This window comes from Mustela putorius, unplaced genomic scaffold (assembly GCF_011764305.1).
Source record: "Mustela putorius furo isolate JIRA1106 unplaced genomic scaffold, ASM1176430v1.1 tig00003896_pilon_pilon_pilon, whole genome shotgun sequence".
NCBI classification, from domain to species: domain Eukaryota; kingdom Metazoa; phylum Chordata; class Mammalia; order Carnivora; family Mustelidae; genus Mustela; species Mustela putorius.
In genome coordinates this window covers 15,886,810-15,908,199 of record NW_025422045.1, presented here as the reverse complement: position 1 = coordinate 15,908,199, position 21,390 = coordinate 15,886,810, and the positions used below count along the sequence as shown (strand labels likewise).

The window sequence follows — 21,390 nt, the reverse complement described above, 5'->3', positions numbered from 1 at the left end:
GCCTCTGTCCTTTTGGGCCACTGTGGCGTCAAAGGCTGGGGATGGCCTCAGTGGGGGCATCAAAGTTTCTCTTGCTCTGAGCCTTTTCCCACTCTGAAAGGCACCATTTCCACCTGGGTGGCAGGTGGACTCATGGCGTGGGACTCAGGCTTCACCAATAAGAAGGCCGGAAGGACAGGACCCTGGAATCGGAAGACTGAAGGAGAAGAATAAATGAAACAAGATGGGATTGGGAGGGAGACAAACCATAAGTGACTCTTAATCTCACAAAACAAACTGAGGGTTGCTGGGGGGAGGGGGGTTGGGAGAAGGGGGGTCGGGTTATGGACATTGGGGAGGGTATGTGCTTTGTTTGGTGAGTGCTGTGAAGTGTGTAAACCTGGCGATTCACAGACCTGTACCCCTGGGGATAAAAATATATGTTTATAAAAAATAAAAAATTAAAACAAAACAAAACAACAACAACAAAAAAACAGGTGAGGGTTAGGGCCCAGGCTAGGGGCATGGCAGGCCCATCTGCCAGCGCCAGGGCGGGGACCTCCCCCACCCAGGCTGAGAAGCAGGAGGCGATGGCCTTACCTGCGCCTGACTCATGGAGGGCTTTCTGGCAGGGTTTGAGGCTCGACAACTCGGGATCCCCAGCCAGGCCCAGGGGGCAACCCTGCACATGTGCGGCACATGAAGTGAGTTTGCTGGCGGTTTTCCGGCCAATTCTCATGAGCTTTCTGCCCAGTTCAGTATCAATTTGGGCAGAAAGCTTATGAGAATTGGCCATGGTTGGGTGGCCCTGTGGACTGCCCTGTTCCCCGGGGCCTAGGGCCCTTTCTCGCTCAGGGCATGTCGAGGCCAGCCAGAAAATGCGCCGAGTTGATGCAGCCCACCATGGTTTCCCGGTTCAGGGGAGTTTTCCAGGACCAGAGCTGAGGGAGGGGTTGTGGCTGGGTGTCTGCCTCTGACTTTTCAGGCTGCTGGTGTGCCGAATGTTGGGGCTTGCCTCAAGGGGGGCACGATAGGTTTCTCTCACTCTGAGGCTTTTCCACAGCTCTGAAAGGCACTGTTTTCCTCAGGGTGGCAGGTGGACTCGTGGCGTGGTACTCAGGGTTCCCCAACTGGAGGGCAGGAGGAACAGGACCCTGGAAACGGAAGACTGAAAAAGCAGGCGAGGCTTAGTGCCTAGGCCTGGGGGCATGGCAGACTCTATCCGCCAGGGTTAGGAAGAGAACCTCGGAGGGTGATGAACAGGAGGCATTGGCCTCTCCAGCACCTGACTTCTGGAGGGCTTTCTGGTAGGGTTCGAGCCTCGAGAACTCAGGATCCTGGGCCAGGATGCACAATGCGAATTTGCCAGGGGTGTCCCAGACAATTCTTAGGCACTTTCTGCCCATATCGGTATTGATGTGGGCAGAAAGCTCATGCAAATTGGCCGGTGTTGGGCTGCCTTCCGACCACCCTGTGCCCCGTGGCCTAGAGCACTTTCTCGCTAAGGGCATGTTGCAGCCATCTGGAAAATGTGTCAAGAGACATGGGCTGCCTGCGGGCCCCTCCACAGGGAAGATGTCCCAGAGGAGACTTGAGGGAGGGGTGGTGACCCAGCATCAGCCTCCGACTTTTCAGCCCACTGTGGTGCCAAAAGTTGTGGATGGCCTCAGTGGGGGCACAGAGGTTTCTCTTACTTTGAGGGTTTTCTGCATCTCCAAAAGGCACCGTTTCCACCTGGGTGGCAGGTGGACTCGTGGTGTGGAATGAGGGTTCCCCAATTGGAGGACTCGAGGCACAGAACCCCAGGAAAAGAAGACAGAAAAACTAGGTGAGGCTTATTGCTTGTACCAAAAGGCAGAGCAGGCCCCTTCTGCCAGCACCATGGAGGGTACCCCTGGAGGCTGAGCAGCAGGAGGCATTGGCCTAGGCTGTGCCTGACTCACCGAGATCTTTCTGGCAGGGTTGGAGCCACCACAACTTGGGATCCAGGGCCAGGCCCAGGGGGCGGCCCTGTAGACATGTGGCGGACGAAGTGAGTTTGCTAGGCATTTTCCAGCCAATTATCACCAGTTTTCTGCCCAAATCAATACTGATTTGGGCAGAAAGCTGGTGATAATTGGTGGACATTGGGTGGCCCTTCAGCTGAATCACCCAAGATTAAGTTCCGTGCCTTTCTCCTACATCATTTCTCCTTACTTTCCTCTTTCAGGTGGCATGAGAGGTGTCACTGCTGACAGTGACCATGGATGAAGGCAACCACTCAGTAGTGTTGGATTTTGTGTTCCTGGAACTCTCCACCTCACTGGAGATCCAGCTCCTTTTCTTTCTCTTTTCCTATGTGTTCTATGTGGCCAGCCTGATGGGAAACCTCCTCATTGTGCCAACTGTGACCTCTGACCCTCATTTACAGTCCCCCATGTACTTCCTGCTGGCCAATCTTTCCATCATCGACTTGATATTTTGCTCTTCCACAGCTCCCAAGATGATTTATGGTCTTTTAAGAGAGTGCAAAACCATCTCTTTATCTTCTTTATCCACACATTTGGGGGCAGTGAGATAGTGCTGCTCATCGCCATGGCCTTTGACAGATATGTTGCCATATGTAAACCCTTCCACTACCTGACTGTCATGATCCCACAAAGATGCATTTTATTTCTGGTTGCATCCTGGATCATTGGTCTTATTCATTCAGTGACTCAACTGGCTTTTGTTGTGGACTTGCCTTTCTGTGGGCCTAATGAATTAGACAGCTTTTTTTGGACCTTCTTCAGTTTATCAGACTTAATTACACAGAGACAAACACATTGGGATTCATGGTAACTGCCAATAGTGACTTTATTTCTGTGGCCTCCTTTTTAAATTCTAATAATCCCTTACACCTTTATTTTGGTGACTGTTCAGGAAAAAAATCTATGGGGAGTATGGAGTATGTCCAAGGCCCTCTCCACTCTGGCAGCTCATGTCACTGTCGTTGTTTTGTTCTTTGGGCCATTAATTTTCTTCTATGTGTGGCCATTTCCCACATCACATCTGGATAAGTTCCTTGCCATCTTTGATGCAGTTCTTACTCCCTTTCTGAATCCGGTCATCTACACTTTTAGGAATAAGGAGATGAAGGTGGCAATGAGGAGACTATGTTCTCAATTAGAGTAAAGTCTCTTAAACATGCAGAGGATTGCATGGTGATGTCGTTCTCTGGACTCTGCTTCTGTAAGAGATTTACAGGTCATGGTTTTCTTGCATTTGTTTGTTTATGAGAGAGAGTGAGCGAGAACAAGTGAGAGAGAGACAGAGAGAGAGAACACAAGCAGGGGGAGGGACAGAGGGAGAGGCAGAAGCAGACTCCACACTGAGAGGAGAGCTGGTAGCAGGGCTGGATTCAGAACCTCAAGATCATGACCTGAGCTGAAGTCACACACTTACCTGACTGAGCCACCCAGGCACCGTGGTCATGGTTTTCTTATCTCACCAGTGGTCGTCTTATGATATGATGCAAACAGAATTAGTATAAACATGAAACAATATTTTTTGAAAGGCAATATGTGGCTCACTGTTCATTTTCTATTTTCCTCATGTCAACAGACTCTCTTACTTTAAAGATAAATATTAATTTTTCCTTCATCTGATTTGTCTTACTATATAGCTGATTTGTTTCCTATCTTTGCAGCTCATTATCTATTAGCTTTCCTCATTGTTCCATTGCTAATTTGGCTTTTCCAGGGTCCAGTAAGGAGACAAATTAACCATACAAGTTAATTTGAAAGGAAAAGTTTGGTGTAATGAATGGTTAGCTAAGTAAAAGATTTAAACTAGTTTTTGAAAGTGGATGAATGGTGAGGTATCACGGACATAGCATTTGTAGGAAGCAGCTCTCACTCCTTGGGATGGAAAACGAAGGGAAGAAGTTAGAATTACTAAAGCTTAAAAATAAAAAGCTATTAAAATCTTGGAAGAAGGACCTGTGGAGTTGAAAATCACATATCTGAGGAAGGGCTGCTGCTTGGTTGGTGCTAGGGTCTCTGAGTTTAGAGAAGGGCAGGGACACCACCCCTGAGGCAAAGATACTTCTGGTAACACAGGTGTTTCTGAGAAGATGAGCTCTTCTAAGGTTGGGACACAGCTGTTGCCTGGGAAAGAAACCAAGGTTGTTGAGGTGAACAGTGTGGTTGGGTGATGCTCACAGGCATGGTGAGCAGAAAGGAAGCCCACAGGCAGCAAACAGGAAGGAGCAAGGAAGTCCCTCCTTCCTCTTCCACCTTGTAGTCTCCCTTTAGTGACCCTAAATGACAGAGTTGGCCATCCCAATGCTGGGGAGATGACAAGTAGCCTTAGCTCCTGCATCCTGGCAGAGTATGAAGGATAGCTTAGATCTGAAAGATAATAGTTCATAGAGCACACACAGTTACTTAGAAAATTATTAAAATTCAATTAGGGAGGTTCTCATGGGTTTTTAAATTTTAAGGTAAATCGTCTCATAGAGTTTCCCTATTTAAAAAAAAAGAAAAGTTTCAGGTACTGGAAAATTAGTTAATTAGCTCAACTTCCTAAAGAGACTATATGGAAGATTTAAATCGAGAGTACAGGTTGCAAGGCTCCTGGTCATTTGCTTTAGATCTTGTTTCCTCAGTGGTAAGTATCATGTCTCCATTGGGCTGTTAAGCTGTCACTGATGGGTACCACTATATTATTCACCTTGACTCTTGAATGTCTGTTTGTCATATAGCAGAGCTTCATGTCCATGTTCATGAATAATTTTCACTTAATAAATCTATTTGGACCTATTTTTACATTTCTTTTCTGATTTCTTGTTTTGTTTAAATAGAGCTTTCATTTTGGACAGTTTCAGGGCTACCAAGAAGTTGCAAAGGGGTTCCAGGGAGTCCCTATACAGCCCTTACCAGCTTCAGTTTCAACTGTTTCTTCTAATGTTATCATCTTACATCTTACATCTTACATTTCTTGCATTTCTTACATTTCTATGCTCCATACACTGAGAGATCAACACTGGTACATTCCTATTAACTCAGTGCTAGACTGTATTCAGATTTCACCAGGGTTTCCTTTAATGTCCTTTTCTTTTCCATGTTCAATGTAGGAAAGCACACAGCATTTTGTTATGATTCCTTAGCATAGTCTGGTTTGAGGGTGTTTCAGTCTGACCTTATTTACAATGGCTATGACAGCTTTTGAGGGTATTGGTCAGGCATTTTATAAATGTCCCTTAATTTGGGTTTGTCTGAAAATGTCCCTCAGAATTAGACTGGGATTTTTGTTTTTTTTGTAAAGAATACTATAAAGATGAAGTGGCTTTTTAATTTAATCATACCAGGGGTATATAATACATACATGCCACCCCTAGTGATGTTAAACGTGCTCAATTCACTTATTATGTGACCTTAATGAAAGAGAAGCGACTCACAACATGTTACTTCTGCAGCTACTTTTTATGTATAAATTTTTAGTCTTTTTTTTGTTTCCTACTTTATTTATATACAGAGAAATTTGATATTTATCAGGCTGTTCCAAGTAATTCGTGTTAATTTCTCAGAAAGTGAATACTATCAAATTATCTAAGGATGCTTTTATTATTCATGATAGGATTTAATGTAGCAGAGAAAATAATCGAGATGATCTTCTTTAAAGAGAAGTGTCATTCCTCCCTCCTATGATTCATTTAGAGCGCTTTCCCTTGTTGCTATGCTCACAATGAATACATTTTTAGTAAACAATTTTCTTGATTAATTGAGCTTAATTGTGCATCCTTGGTCATGATAACATTAGTTGGTCACTATCCCTTAGTTCAAGTAATTAGCTATATTTTCCATTTTTAGAAATATTTTATATACCTCTGTGCATGTGAGATAATAGTCTGGGAATAGTTACAAGGGACGGATGGAATGACGTTGACAAGAGGATGAAGGTATTAAACTAGATAAGCTTCAGTGATAAGAAAACCCCGGTAATGGTTTGTTGTTTGTCTATTTCAATTATGTTTTGGCTCAGAGTCAGAAAGAAACAGGTGGTGCTGGGGAGATGACAAGTAGAGTAGGAGAATAAATACAAATGGTTGTCAACACAACTGAATTAACCTTAAGTAGGTATAAGTGATAAATGAAATAAAAATAATAAAACCCCAATTTCATAGAATCACGATGAAGAAAGAATAATTAAAAACCTGCTTAGAAGAAAAATACCCAGGGAACTAACTCACTTTAAACTAGATTAATTAGTGTAGGTTAAAATTAAGTGTTGGAAGGGTGGAGAAAAAGTAGGGAACTAAATATGTAAGGTTTTACAACCTGTAATCAAGCCTCCTGCTTTTGTTTGCATTCTTTAAATATTTGTTAGAATTTTTCTAGGTCACTGCAGTAAGATGTTTGGTGGTGAAATGGGGGTGGTTAGGCAGAGTGCCAAGGATGAAGGGATAGAAGATGATCCTATGAAGGAAGACTAAAGGAATTGAGGTGGTTAAAACTGGAGGGCACAGATGAGTGATCTTTATTTGCTTTTGTCAGGTTCAAGCATATAAAATATTTATCTGAAGGAATTGCTGACAATGTCTTTATGTTCACAGAGAAAGAATCAAGTGGCCATCAACTTACTTGAAAGGATGAGAGATTTTCTTTTTGTAAGGATGAAACTTTGGTCTATTACATTAATAAATAGTGGGATGCTAAGGAAGAAAATGAATGTTCAAACCATGTAAACTGTAGAGAAACTGACATATCCAGGATGGAGAAACTAAGGAAAGGAACTGTGTCAGAACATATTTTTAGATCTCTGCCAACTGAATGATTTTATTAATTGGGGATAATGAGCCACTTTCACTCTTTTCCCCTCCAGAATATTTTAAAATGTAAAATTCCCATGAATCTATTCTAAGGGGTTCCCAAATTCTGATTCTATGTAAACCAAGATACTTATTTATTTATTTAAGATTTTTAATTTATTTATTTGTGAGAAAGAGAGAGAAATGGAGCATATGAGGGAGGCAGAAGGGCAGAAGGAGGAGAAAGAAAACAGGCTCTCTACTGAGCAGGTATCCTGATGGATATGGGGCTCCATCCCAGGACTCCAGGATCATGACCTGAGCTAAAGCTTAACCAGTTGAGCCACCCAGGTGCCCTAAATCAAGACATTTAAATGACAATTTCATAGGGAGGGCATTTGATGGAATGAGCACTGGGTGTTAAATGCAACTGATGAATCACTAAACTCTACCTCTGAAACCAATAATACACTATATGCTAACTAACTTGAATTTAAATTTTAAGAAGTTTAAAAATAAATGATGATTCCATTAAGTGCTGCAGAATCTGGATTTTCTGCATACCATGATCATTTACATAGTATAAATAAAGAATGGCTGTAATTTGTGTCATAATTCTTGAGTGGAATAACTAGACCAGGACTAGAGAACTCAGAGTGGAGTATCTTCTAATGCCAATGGCCTTAAAGGAGCGGCGCTGTTTTCCATGGAAGTCTGCAAGGTCTCAAGTTGATTGGGCACCCAGAACCTACTGTCTCCTTCTAGAAGCTGTTGAGACTGTATCTCAGAAGCACTGGAGAGGCACTCAAGAAATTTGAATAGTTGAAGATAAGAGGGGGGTAAGTTTCCAGATCTCCCTTTTATTAGTTGTAGTATTTTGTGTGTGTGTTTTTTTTTTTTGTTTGTTTTGTTTTTTGTTTTTACTTTTCAGGATGTAAAGTAGGTATCTTTTGTCTTTGTCCCATTTATCCTTCTGTTCTCAGATTTTGCTCTCATTCCTGGAGTCTGGTTCTCTCTTCCTCAGCTCATCTCTTCTTGCTCTGTCTTCTGCAGCAACCAACTCAAGCTCATCCTTCTTGGCTAATGAGTCAGGTTTTAAAATGAATCAATTATTTCTTCATTGTGGAAATCATCATTTCTTATACACATAAGATCTCAGTGAAGGAGGGCCATCTGGTAACTTATTTGTTTGTCTATAATAGCTTAATGTGATACCTTTCCCTTAAGCAATGTAAGTAAAACTAGGGGATGCAGTATGTTAGTCAAAAGTTAGGGGATGAGGTATGTTAGTCCAAAGGAAAGCAACTCTAATTCTAGTAGGAAGCAATTCTGAAATGTAGGACTAATGAGATTGCATATCCGAATGAGCTCCCAATCCACTATTTCTTACTGTTTGTCACAATTTTCCCTCTAACTGATCATCTTGGACTCCTGTTACATTAAAAAACCTAATTTCCTGTTGTCTTCCTCTTTGTCATCTTTCCATCAATTTACTTTCTAATTTTAAAAATGTATTTAACTTTCTTTTTCTCCAAAATTGTCTTTTTTGCCCTCTGGCTAGACTGTTTTTATTAAAGCCTTACACATATTCATATATATATATATTTCCCCCCATGACTCAATAAATCATTTTCTGATTTTGCTAACCCTTTTCCTTATAAACTTAGCAGTCAGATTTCTCAGTATTTCTTTTACCTTCTCACTTGTTCTTTTTTTTTTTTAAAAGATTTTGTTTATTTATTTGACACAGAGAGAGAGAGATCACAAGTAGGCAGGAAGGCAGGCAGAGAGAGGGGGAAATCAGTCTCCCTGCTGAGCAGAGAGCCTGATGCGGGGCTCGATTCCAGGACCCTGAGACCAGGACCTGAGCCAAAGGCAGAGGCTTAACCCACTGAACCACCCAGGTGTCCTCTTCTCACTTGTTCTCTTCTTTTCTTTTTTACAGGGAAAGAGACTATGTGTGACACATGAGTGTCAAGAAAGTGTGTGAGCAAGTGTGGTGGGCGAAGGACCAGAGAGAAAGGGAGAGAGAATCTTAAGCAGGCTCCATACTCTCAGTGTGGAGTCTGATGTGAGGCTTGATCTCATGATCTGTGCTGTAATCAAGAGCTGAATGCTTAACTGAATGAGCCACCCAGGAGCCCCATCACTTTTTTGTTTGTTTTTGTTTTTGTTTTTGCTCTTCTCATTTCAATGTGGAGGAAACAACAGTTGTATTTTTAGGTCATAGTATATTCTCACTATTACACCTACTTCATGGAAACCTTGGAAGAGTTTTACTAACACAGTTTTACACAGAAGGAATGATTTTGCCTTATTTTTCTGCCCATTCCTAGAGAAATTTTTGATTAGTTAGTTCATATTTCATGATATAGAGTTGTGATTTTAAGTCCTAAAATAGCTTAACAACTTTTACTTAAAATTGTCCAGATAACTGCCACCTAAATATTTGTTGAATGAATAAGTTGATTAGCCAAGACATCTGACCATCATTTCTTAGCTGCTTTTCAGTGAGAACAAACAAGTGTGATACTCAATTCTGTCCCAAGTGTCTTGTACAACATTTGGGGAGATAAAATCCATGCATATTTATCAAAAAGGCATTGAATGATTACCGTGATAGGAATTATAGAAGCAAAAATTCAGATAAAAAAATCAGTCAATACTGGGAGGGGACTCTGTGAAGGTGGAAATTGAGGTAGAAAGCAGCGGAGTGTTTGTGACTCCTCAGTATTTGATGAATTACAGCATTTCTTCAAGTGTTCTTATCCTTTCTAGGGAAGGAAATTTGTATGTAACAGACCAGAATTGCATTTTCTGTCATGAATATGGACTTCACAAAGGCAGGAATGCTTGTGCATGTTTTATCCTCATTGCCCAGATTGATACTTGGCATTCTAGGCACTCAAAAATATTTACTGAATTAATGAACAAAAGTCATTTAAAAATCATTCAGAGAAGCACTCAGGACTAAATTGTATACCTAGTTGCCAAAGAACATATATTTTGACTGATTGGGATATCCATCTTATCTATCTTGGGATAATCCCAGGATTGGTCCCTTACCATTAGTGGATATTACTTGGCTAGCCTTGGTCCTGGATGTAATAGGACTCAGTAGTGTCTAAGGTGTAGTTTCCGGGAAAAGGTCCCGATGGACTACCTGACCTTCCTCCTTCAATATCTCTTCCATCTTCATGACAGGCTCTCTGAAAGTTCCTCTGTCAGATTCATTGCTTAGTGATAAGGTCTTCTTTTTCCCTAAAACATGTTCACTTGTGAGATGTTGTGGTATTACAGAATAATGGCTCCTAAATATCCATGTCTTAATCCCTGAGCCTGTGAATATATTACTTTACATGGCACAAGGGACTTTGTCAATGTGATTAAGAACTTTGAGATGGTCAAATTATCCTGGATTATCTGGATATTGTAGTCATATGAATCCCACCTTACAAGTGAAAGGCAGGATGGTCAGTCAGAGAAGAAATGTGATGAGAGTTGGCAGAGTTTGGGATGACGTACTTTGAAGAGGGAGGAAGGGGACATGAAGTAAAAAATGCAGACGACCTTGGAAAAAGGAAGATACTGGATCCTCCCCTAGGTCTTCTAGAAGGAATCCAGGTCTGCTGACACATTGATTTTAGCTTAGAAGACCCATGTTGGCCTTCTTATCTTTAGAACCGTGAGATCACACGTTTGTGTTTTGGTACACCACTAAATCCCCAGTTATTTGTCACTGCAGAAATAGAGAATGAATACATGTGGAATTAATACAAAGTTTAATTTCGGGCAAAGAACATTCAGTGGGAGCCATGGGTTCTTGATCCTCTGTAACTCTCCCACCAACTGTCTTTGGGATAATGAGCAGGTCACCTCATATATCTCTTTCTATATAAATTATTTCATTGGTATAACATGGAGTCATGCAGTTGTACTAAATCAGAAACAGTCACTGAACAGTGGGCCTCTGATGATTTATTTCTGGTATTTTTTTTTTATCCTTAAAGAACTGTAATTGCATCCTAGCTACCCATGCTGCAATTTGGCTACTGTCTCTTCATTTTGTGTGTGTGTGTGTGTGTGTGTGTGTGCCCATTATCCCTCTAACTCAATTGTGACCCTTTCTCAATTGCAGACACAGATTTGTCTGACTCTTTTCACCAGTTTTCTTTTCCTGTTGCTCTTTTATCCATTCCAAATGTATTTTGGAAAAGAAAAAAGACTGTTATGTGGAAGAGTTCTTACCTTTGGGTATTCAATGACTCTCTTTGTCTGTCTGTCTACTAGTGGAGGAGATTATTTGCCTCAGGTGTTATGTTGGAAATTGTGAATTTTTTTGGAATATAATTTTTTGGAATATAATTAAAAGATAAAATATCTTTCCCGTTTGAAATTAATAGTTGAGATCCCTTATTGCATTTGTTGACAGACTTCTCTTGTGAAATAATTATGTTATGTATTTAAACAATTGCATGATGAGGTTTGGGATCCTGTAATCCTGACTGGTACCACAAAATGTATAATCAATGGGAACTTTTGTAGATTATGATAAACTCTCTTAACTGCAGGAGTCATTCTTCAATCCCTTTGATTTCTTCCTTCATTCAACCAATGTTTAGTATTCATTAACTCATTGTGTTAGCCACCACTGGTGATTGTGATGGAGTGGGGGGTACTCATATAAACTTAGATGATTCCTATATCCAAGAAACTACCCATTAATTTGAGAAATGGAAACATATAATCAGGAGAGGCAGAGTGAAATCAATGCTAACAGTGCAGAGAGAGTAGAGACTGAAGCAAATTTGGAAGATTTCACAAGGGAGGGAGCATTTGAACTTGGGCATTGAAAACTGGGACAGTAGAGAATGAGAAATTTTGAAAGCTGAAAGAAGGAAGATGTTTAAAGTCTAAGAAAGCAATAGGATTAATGGACAGAGACTTTGAAAGCTATGTGCTGTGTATGAGGGATTGTTAGTTTGCTCATTTGAATGGTGGAAATGCTATCTATTCAAAAGGTTTTGAAATTGACCTTGTATGTTACTGATAGAATGCAGGGCAGGAGGAAATACGAAATAGCCATGTGATAGTGAAGAAAACAGAAGGGAAACAGGTCCAGTGATGGAATTCTTTTAGTTGTAGCAATTTTAAATCCATACTGGCATTGGGAACCAGCTGGCTCCTATAAGTAGAAGTCTAATGTGTATATGTGATGAAGATTATTTGGCTCTGGGAGTTTTTAATATGATGACTGTTTCCATGGGCAGGAGGCTTCCTTTTGTGAACACCAATACTTGCCTAGGCATTTTTTTTTTAAAAATTTTCTTTCTTCTTTTAGGGAAACATGAAACCTGATCCTTGTGTCTGAGGCAATGGACAGAATGAACCAGTCAGTAGTATCAGAGTTTGTGTTCCTTGGACTCACAAATTCATGGGAGATCCAACTTCTTCTTTTCATTTTCTCCTTTTTATTCTACTTGGCAAGCATGATGGGAAACCTTGTCATTGTGTTCACTGTAACCTTGGATGCTCATCTGCATTCCCCTATGTATTTCCTCCTGGCTAACCTCTCTGTCATTGATATGTTGTTTTCCTCAATTGCAGCCCCTAAAATGATTTGTGATATTTTTAAGAAGCACAAAGCCATCTCTTTTTGTGGATGTATTATGCAGATCTTCTTTAGTCATGCTCTTGGGGGCACAGAGATGGTGCTGCTTATAGCCATGGCGTTTGACAGATATGTGGCCATATGTAAGCCTCTGCACTACTTGAGCATCATGAGCCCAAAGATGTGTCTATACTTTTTAGTCACTTCTTGGGTCATTGGCTTCATCCATTCATTGGTTCAATTAGTTTTTGTGGTAGATTTGCCTTTTTGTGGCCCTAATGTATTGGATAGTTTTTATTGTGACCTTCCCCGACTCCTCAGGCTTGCTTGCACAAACACTCAAGAATTGGAGTTCATGGTTACTGTCAATAGTGGGCTCATTTCTGTTGTCTCATTTATCCTGCTGGTCTTTTCATATATCTTCATTTTGTTTACTGTTTGGAAACATTCCTCTGGTGGCTCATCCAAGGCTGTCTCCACACTGTCAGCTCATATCACTGTGGTGGTTTTGTTCTTTGGGCCACTGATGTTTTTCTACACATCGCCTTCTCCCACATCACACCTAGATAAGTATCTTGCTATTTTTGATGCAGTTATCACTCCTTTTCTGAATCCAGTCATCTACACATTCAGGAACAAAGAGATGAAAGTGGCAATGAGGAGACTGTGTGGTCATCTCACGTGTTACAGGAAGATTTCATGAACGGATGGCTTTGAAGATACAAAATCACAGATTTTCCCTCATGCTGGTTGTAAAAAAGACATTATGCAATTTCAGAAAAATCCGTTACACTTAGGACATGTTATATGTCTAGAAATCTACTATGATATTATAGTATCTATTTCACCATTAAGTTAGAAGTCATGTTTTTCTTTGATACCCTGTATGTCAAAGTGCTAAAAAGTGAATAATACATGCTTTGAAACCTACATGGTTAAGGGAATGTCATCATGTAATTGAGTAAATAATAAAGTTTGATGTTTTTCCTATATTAAACAGACTATTCTACAGCTAGACAAATTATGCATTTATATTATCCTCCATCTGCTTACTTGAGTTTATACCTTGATTTTAATTCTCTTTGTTGCTAGATTATCTCCTCTATCTGGTAGTGTAATAAATTGTTAATCCTATGTGAGAGCTATAGCTATAGCTAGATTGGATTACTAGCATTATTGCCTTTAATCCCTTCTGTTGCACTATATATAACCCAGGTGATTGCATTAGCCCAGGGTTAGAACAAAATTTATCAGAGAGTCAGGCTCTGAAAATCTTGACCCTGGTTGCCATGTCAGTGTCTGTTGACTTTCAAATCAGTTTTGCGTTTGAATTTCTGAACATATTCTACTCTTTCAGCCTTTTCCTATAGGTCTATCTAATGTAAGAGGTGTAAATCTCTTATGTGTATTCCTTTTTTTCTTGTAAACTTCTCAGTGAGCACTAAGGACTTCCTTATCATTTCTAAATCTTTTCTTACTTTCTACCATGACCGTATGTTTCCTTGTTCAGCTTCTACCAAAGCTGACTCTTAAACTATTGCATTAGTTATGAAAAACATGTTTAGAATTCATTATGCAAGATTCTTTTATCTATAGTGGTAACCAGAGATTTTTGATTAAGTTCTATTTTGTAGGCCTGAAGTCTCCCCAGATACTTACAATTAATGATGTTATTTCATTTGTGGGAAAGAAATGTTGTTGATTAAATTTTACTCTGCTTAAGGAAGTGACACTAAGATCATTGTACCTCTCCCAGAAAGAGAATTTAAAATATTTCAACAGAATGAAATATTTATAGATATCCATGAAGGGTTCCCCCCTCCCCATACATTGAGAAGCTTGTTATTTAACAAAATTACTAGACAATAGAATGGAATGCACACACTAATTGAAATTTCCTTCATGAGACAATAAAATTATTATTGTCATCATTTGTGTTCTAGGGGAGGTAATAAGTGACTCATATGGTGCATTTTACAATCTATTGTCCTCAGGGATTAACCTTGAAACTTATGGAGTAGATATTCTCACCATCCTCATTTTACACAGGAGGGTTCTGAGGCATGAAGATGTTAAATATTCTCAAGTTGCATTAAGTAATAAGACTGGACACAAAGCCTTGTGGTTTTGATGCAGGATCTGTAATCTTAATCCTTGCACTATAATGCATCTCTGGTAATAAAAGATATCAGAATTACTCATTTACCTGGAAACAACCTCTACTTGTGGGCTTCCTCTGGAGACCTCCTCACCATCAAAACCCAGTTTTTATGAGGTTAGTAAATTCACAAATATTTTTTGTGTATGTGAAATTAATGGGGCATATTGTGCAAGGCACTCACTACTATCTGGGAAGTTGAAATGCCAGATTTACCTTGATATATTGTAGAGGAAGGAGCCCAAAAGATAAAGAAGATATCTGAATGGGTCTATTATGTGTAACATACTTAGATAACCCCTGGCTGTATCCTTTTGGGAGGGGCTGGGGGGCATGGCATCACCAAGATCACTTTAAAAAAATGCAACATACATGACAATGATCCTCTCTACTTTCTCCAAAGGTATGCTTGACCATGTGCTTGCATAATTAAATATTAGGAATAAAGGAATATCACAACATTCTGAGGACAGTTGGGCAGAGTCTGAGTTGAAATGGATACTCAAATCTTTAAAGGCTCATTGTGGTCCTTTATTTGAAGGGAGGCATGTGGGACTTAACTATATACAGAGTCCCTGTCTAGATCTGGTGGATCCACCAGTGGGTCCATCAAATGACGCCCCTCCCACCCTGTGATCAATATGCCATTTTCTGAATGTATAATTTGAATCAATATACTTGGTTGTTAGTTCAGCTCCCACACTATTTCTTTGCCTTGTGGGTTTCAGGTATTGTAGAGGGTATGGCACCTAGCTTGTCACATCCATACACTCAGTATTTTAAAAAAAAGGGCATTATATTCTGCAGGGATAAAGGTGGCAGTAAAATACCCAAACAATATAGAAATAGTGATCTTCAACCTCTGACTATTTAACCCACCACTGTGGCCCCTACAAAAGTCAGGCAGATCTTAGAAAATGACAATGGACTACTGTAAACTCAGTCCAGTAGTGGCCTCAATAGCAGTTGTTATACTAAAGGTGTTATTGTTGCTAGAGCAGTGTTTTTATTTTTTAAAGATTTTATTTATTTGAAAGAAAGGGAGAGAGCACAAGCAGGGTGAGTGGCAGAGGGAGAGGTCCCTACTGAGTAGGGAGCATGATAAGGGACTTCTTCCCAAGACACTGGGATCATGATCTGAGGGAAAGGCAGACATTTAAGTGACTGAGCCACTGTAAAGAAGATTAACACAAACTTGGGTATATGATATGTGGTTATTGATCTGGTAAATATTCTTTTCCATCTCAGAAAGTAGAGTTAGAAACAATTCACATGGAAAGGACATCAGTATCTATTTGTTGTTCTGCTCTTTGATAGTCTGGACAGAAATGAATCATCTGGATGGTTTATATCTATTTAAGATTGCCTATTATATTAATGACACTATCTGTCAAATTAGAATAGGACAAATGGCAAGCACATTTATGCTTAGGTTGTACATATTTGTTATCAAAGGAGTGAATAAATTGCATAAAGAATAAGGAAACATGCCATTAAAATTTTAGGAATTCAGAGATATGTATCAAAGACTTAATCATAGGAGAAAACACAGGCAAAGATCTTGACATTGGTTTTGCAAATGATTTTTTGGGTAAGACACCAAAAATACAGGCAACAAAAGCTGAAATCAATAATTGGGAAGGTATCAATCTGAAGAGCTGCTACACAAAAGGAAAAGATACAATGAATTGGACCCTAAACTCTATGGTCAAATAATCTTCAACAAAACAGGAAAAAATATACAGTGGAAAAAAGACAGTCTTTTAAATAAATGGTGCTGGGAAAACTGGGTAGCTATATGTAGAAGAATGAAACTCGACCATTCTCTTACACCGTACACAAAGATAAACTCAAAATGGATAAAAGACCTCAACATGAGACAGGAATCCACCAGAATCCTAGAAGAGAACATAGGCAGTAATCTCTTCAATATCAACCACAGCAACTTCTTTGAAGATATGTCTCCAAAGGCAAAGGAAACAAAAGTGAAGATGAACTTTTGGGACTTCATCAAAATCAAAAGCTTCTGCACAGCCAAGGAAACAGTCAAGAAAACAAAGAGGCAACCCACAAAATGGGAGAAGATATTTGCAAATGACAGTACAGATAAAAGGTTGATATCCAGGATCTATAATGAACTCCTCAAACTCAACACACACAAAACAGACAATCATATCAAAAAATGGGCAGAAGATATAGACAGACACTTCTCCAATGAAGACATCAAATGGCTATCAGACACATGAAAAAATGTTCATCATCACTAGCCATCAGGGAGATTCAAATTAAAACCACATTGAGATATCACCTTACACCAGTTAGAGTGGCCAAAATTAGCAAGATAGGAAACAACATGTGTTGGAGAGGATGTGGAGAAAGGGGAACCCTCTTCCACTGTTGGTGAGAATGCAAGTTGGTGCAGCCTTTTTGGAGAACAGTGTGGAGATTCCTCAAGAAATTAAAAATAGAGCTTTCCTATGACCTTGAAATTATACTTCTGGGTATTTACCCCAAAGATACAGATATAGTGAAAAGGAGGGCCATCTGTACCCCAATGTTCATAGCAGCAATGGCCATGGTCACCAAACTGTGGAAAGAACCAAGATGCCCTTCAATGGATGGATGGATAAGGAAGATGTGGTCCATATACACTATGGACTATTATGCCTCCATCAGAAAAGATGAATATACCCACCTTTTGTATTGACATGGATGGGACTGGAAGATATTATGCTGAGTGAAATAAGTCAAGCAGAGAGAGTTAATTATCATATGGTTTCACTTATTTGTGGAGCATAAGAAATAACATGGAGGACATGGGGAGATGGAGAGGAGAAGGGAGTCAAGGGAAATTGGAGGGAGAGATGACCTATGAGAGACTAGGACTCAGTAAAACAATCTGAGGGTTTTGAAGGGGCGGGGGTTGGAAATTGGGCCAGCCTGGTAATGGGTATTGGGGAGGGCACGTATTGCATGGAGCACTGGTTGTGGTGCATAAACAATGAACTCTAGTACACTGAAAAGTAATTAGAACAATTAAAAATTAAAAAAAAAAAACAGTGAGGGCAGAGTCCATTGATTTTGTTCAGGTTTATTTTTATTTATTTATTTATTTATTTTTTAAGTACTTAGAGTAATACCCGGTACACAGTAAGAGCTTAATCAATATGTTTGAAGAAATAAAACTTCACTTGTTAAATTTAAAAAAAATGTAATTTCAAAACATAGTAAATATATGAGAAGGTGAGTTCAAAATACCATTGTTCAGAAAATTTCCCTGTATTTGGTAACTTTTAGGTGAATAAACATAATTTTTGTGTCTCTATCTCTGACTTTATTTCTTGACTGAGATTTGGATATGACCCTGTCTCAAGTCACTTTAAATTTGTGAGGACCCAAACTTTTCAAGTTTATTTATTCCCTGATATTTAAAGATGTGTTTGTATCTTTATTGTGTCTACTTCCACAGATCTTTTCTGCTTTAAAGTCGCTTTTCTTAAAATTCTCAGCTCTTAATGTAGTTGATGAAGACTGGAGAGCCAAAAAAAAAAAAAAAAAAATGCAAATGAATCCATGGCTCTGTAGGCATAGCTGATAAAGGATTATTGAGACATTTTCAAGAGCTTTAGCACCTAAAAGACACTTGGAGACATAATGCCATTATTTGTGATTACAGAATTTGTGAAAAGAGGGTCCAGAAAGTAATGTAAATCATAACCTCATAAACTATTTTTTACTCAATTTAAGTAAGATTTAGCCTTCTTTTCTTCATTATTATACATATATTTTCCTAATTTCTTCATCCTTTTTAAATTTCCATTTTTAAAAAGATTTTATTTATTTATTTGACAGAGAGATCACAAGTAAGCAGAGAGTCAGGCAGAGAGAGAGAGGAGGAAGCAGGCTCACTGAGCAGAGAACCCGATGTAGGGCTCGATCCCAGGAACCTGAGGTCATGACATGAGCCAAAGGCAGAGGCTTTAACCCACTGAGCCACCCAGACACCCCTTAAATTTCCATTTTAATTTTGCTTATTTTATCTTTTTTCTTGAATCTTCTTCTCTTCCAGAATCATTTGTTTTCTATCTTCTCTGTTGCTTAGGAACTATGCACTCTCTTTACCCATATTCCTTATATAATTGGACACATTTTTTTAAATTATCCAAATATATCTTCTTCTTTCAACAAATATTTATTTACTGAAATATTTACAAATTCCTGGTGTGGTTTTGGGATATACTGGACAACAAGACAGATGAAGTTCTTTGTGGGGGTTGCAGTAACATCAGGAAGGATAACAAACAAACAAATAATAATCAATGAGTTACATTTGTTGAAAGTACTATAAGGAAATACAGTAAAGCAAGGGGCCTAGAGGATGAGAAAAATGAGGGGGAAAACCACCAAACCAACACATTTTATTGTATACCTTGAACCTCTACAATGTTATATATAAATTATACCTCAATAAAAACACATCTGCAGATAATAATGTTATCTGCACGACCAAAAAAAAAAAAAAAAAAGAAAGAAATACAGTGATTTTTGAGAGCAAATATATTTAATCTACACAGGATGGTATTTATCTTGATCACTAAAATATTATGACTATTATGTCTGTTATGTGGAAGGAGATAATCATAATGTATTGTTGGAATACTCTGGGAAACAAACTGAGGGTTACAGAAGGGAGGGGCATGGGAGGATGGGGTAACCTGGTGATGAGTATTAAGAATGGCAGGTATTGTGATGAGCACATGTATTACATGCAACTAATGAATCATTGAACACTACATCAAAAATTAATGATGTATTATATGTTGGCTAATTGAATATAACAATAATAAAAAAATAATATCTTTTAGATATGAAATTTTGATGGTATGTGCTGGCCAGTGTCATTTTATTTTTGTATTCATTCATTTAATCTCATATGTTGAACACTATTAAGGACAAGCAAAATAAAAGGAAGTAAAATCAACATTTGCTAAATATTTACACATTGAATACATAATGGCAAAATTATCTTTACAACTTACTCAGAGAAATTAGTATTATTAACTCTATCTCACAGATAAATGAAGTTCAAAAATTTAATCAACTTGCCCAATATAAATGTAGTGGCTGAACCAGAACAAAACTTGTTTTTGTAATCCCAAATCAGTGTTCTTTCCACTATGTTATGTTGCTTCTCTAAATTAAAATTACAAGGTAATGGGATGCCTGGGTGGCTCAGTTGGTTAAGCAGCTGCCTTTGGCTCAGGTCATGATCCCAGCGTCCTGGGATCAAGTCCCACATCGGGCTCCTTGCTCGGCAGGGAGCCTGCTTCTCCCTCTGCCTCTGCCTGCCATTCCATCTGCCTGTGCTCGCTCTCTCCCCCTCTATCCCCTTCTCTCTCTCTGATAAAAAAAAAAAATTACAAGGTAATGTGATAAGTCCTTATAAAGAGGTTTGAAAAAAATACTTCTGATTGCACCATAATGCCTATGATGTAGACTTCTCAGATCATGTGTTCAGTATTCTAGGGCAGTGCTTCTCAAATGGCAAAGACAAGTTCCTTTCCCCACTCCCATCCTTCATGGAGTGATAGTCTAGTAAATACAAAATTATATATCTGGGTTTTGCTGTGATGTGAGATTGCTAGGTAAGTTTCTTAGCACTCTCAATTTCTGTGCCTAGGATGATGAGAACTAACAGTTTATGGACCTGCACTTCTGTGTTGGCCACTTCTTCATTACTTCAGGGAATCTAAACACAAATAAGTCATAATCTCTGTCTTCAAGGAGCTTACAGTCTTTTGGTGAATTAGAACTGTGCTTAGAATACTAAAACACAAGACACAGTAAATTAAATGCTAATGATATAAAGCAAGATCTCACAAATATAGTTAAAATTTAAGAAGCCATGAAGATAAAAATGTTCTAGAGGTGGGAAGTTAGGAGGAGGAGTCCGTTTGTCAGTGTAAGGCTTGTACTTTTGGAAGTGAATGAAATAGTGTAGAAGTGGTGAAGGAAGCAGGCTCTATTAGTCTTAAACCAAAATCAAAAGAATTTGGTGCTGAGGGTGCCTGGGTGGCTCAGGTGGTTAAGCAACTGCCTTCGGCTCAGATCACAATTTGGAGTCCTGAGATCGAGTCCCGAGTCAGGCTCCCTGCTCAGCGAGGAGTTTGTTTCTCCCTCTGCCTGCCTCTCCCACCTTGTGTGCTTTCCCATTCTTTTTCTCTCAAATAAATAAAATCTTAAAAAAAAATTCGGTGCTGAATTCTTATTATGCAACTTGACTAATCTTGTGTCTCATGAAAAGCATCGTAGTATCTACCCTGGGAGGAAGCGGAGAGTTAAATGTAGAGAAAACTTGGTGGCTATGCTGGTAATAATAAAACAAGACTTTGTAGATGTTGTAAACATTTAAGTAATATTAAAGATGGATATATTCCCAGAGCAGGGTGCTGGGATGGAAGAGAAGAAGGGTATGTCTTCCAGATAAAGGCTTATGGACTTGGAAGGGACTGCAACAGTGATTAGTTCTATGTGACTGGGGCCAGATCATATTAGTTTTGAACCCCAAATCAAAAGGTTTGGTTCATGTTGACTATGTTATATCTCATGAGTAATCATGGCATCAACCCTGAGAGGAAGCACAGGGTATCACATGCAGACATGACCTGGTCATAGAGAGAAGCTCCACATGAGAGCTACCAATTCTTCTGGGTAATCTAAGTTAAGAGGACATGAGCATACCAGGTTGGTCCTAATGCTGTAGTAGAAGCAGGCTTTCATACTTTTGACCTCTCTCCCAATCTACTAACATAATTAGTATAGTTGACATTTTCTCCTATTGCCCTTCTTCAGGATGCCGTGCCAACAAAACCA

The 21,390-nt window shown here is 39.2% G+C and overlaps 1 protein-coding gene and 1 pseudogene across 2 annotated transcripts; both read left to right on the top strand.

Annotated features, from left to right (window-relative positions):
• The first annotated feature begins 2,221 nt into the window (after window positions 1-2,221).
• LOC101675741 lies at window positions 2,222-3,132 on the top strand (annotated as a pseudogene).
• An 8,991-nt stretch (window positions 3,133-12,123) lies between these two features.
• LOC101675425 (olfactory receptor 4F15-like) lies at window positions 12,124-14,251 on the top strand. 2 transcript variants are annotated; one of them, XM_045067516.1, is made up of 2 exons: window positions 12,124-13,030; window positions 14,229-14,251. In XM_045067516.1, exons 1-2 carry the CDS (start codon window positions 12,124-12,126, stop codon window positions 14,249-14,251), a joined length of 930 nt encoding a protein of 309 aa, XP_044923451.1. The 2 variants fall into 2 exon arrangements, with proteins under 2 accessions (XP_044923451.1, XP_004782323.2); XM_004782266.2 differs by lacking the exon at window positions 14,229-14,251 and having other exon boundaries at window positions 12,124-13,062.
• Window positions 14,252-21,390: the final 7,139 nt, after the last annotated feature.

Excerpts from the sequence above, each read along its gene's own strand:
- LOC101675425 (XM_004782266.2), top strand. The coding sequence starts at position 12,124 with ATGGACAGAATGAACCAGTCAGTAGTATCAGAGTTTGTGTTCCTTGGA.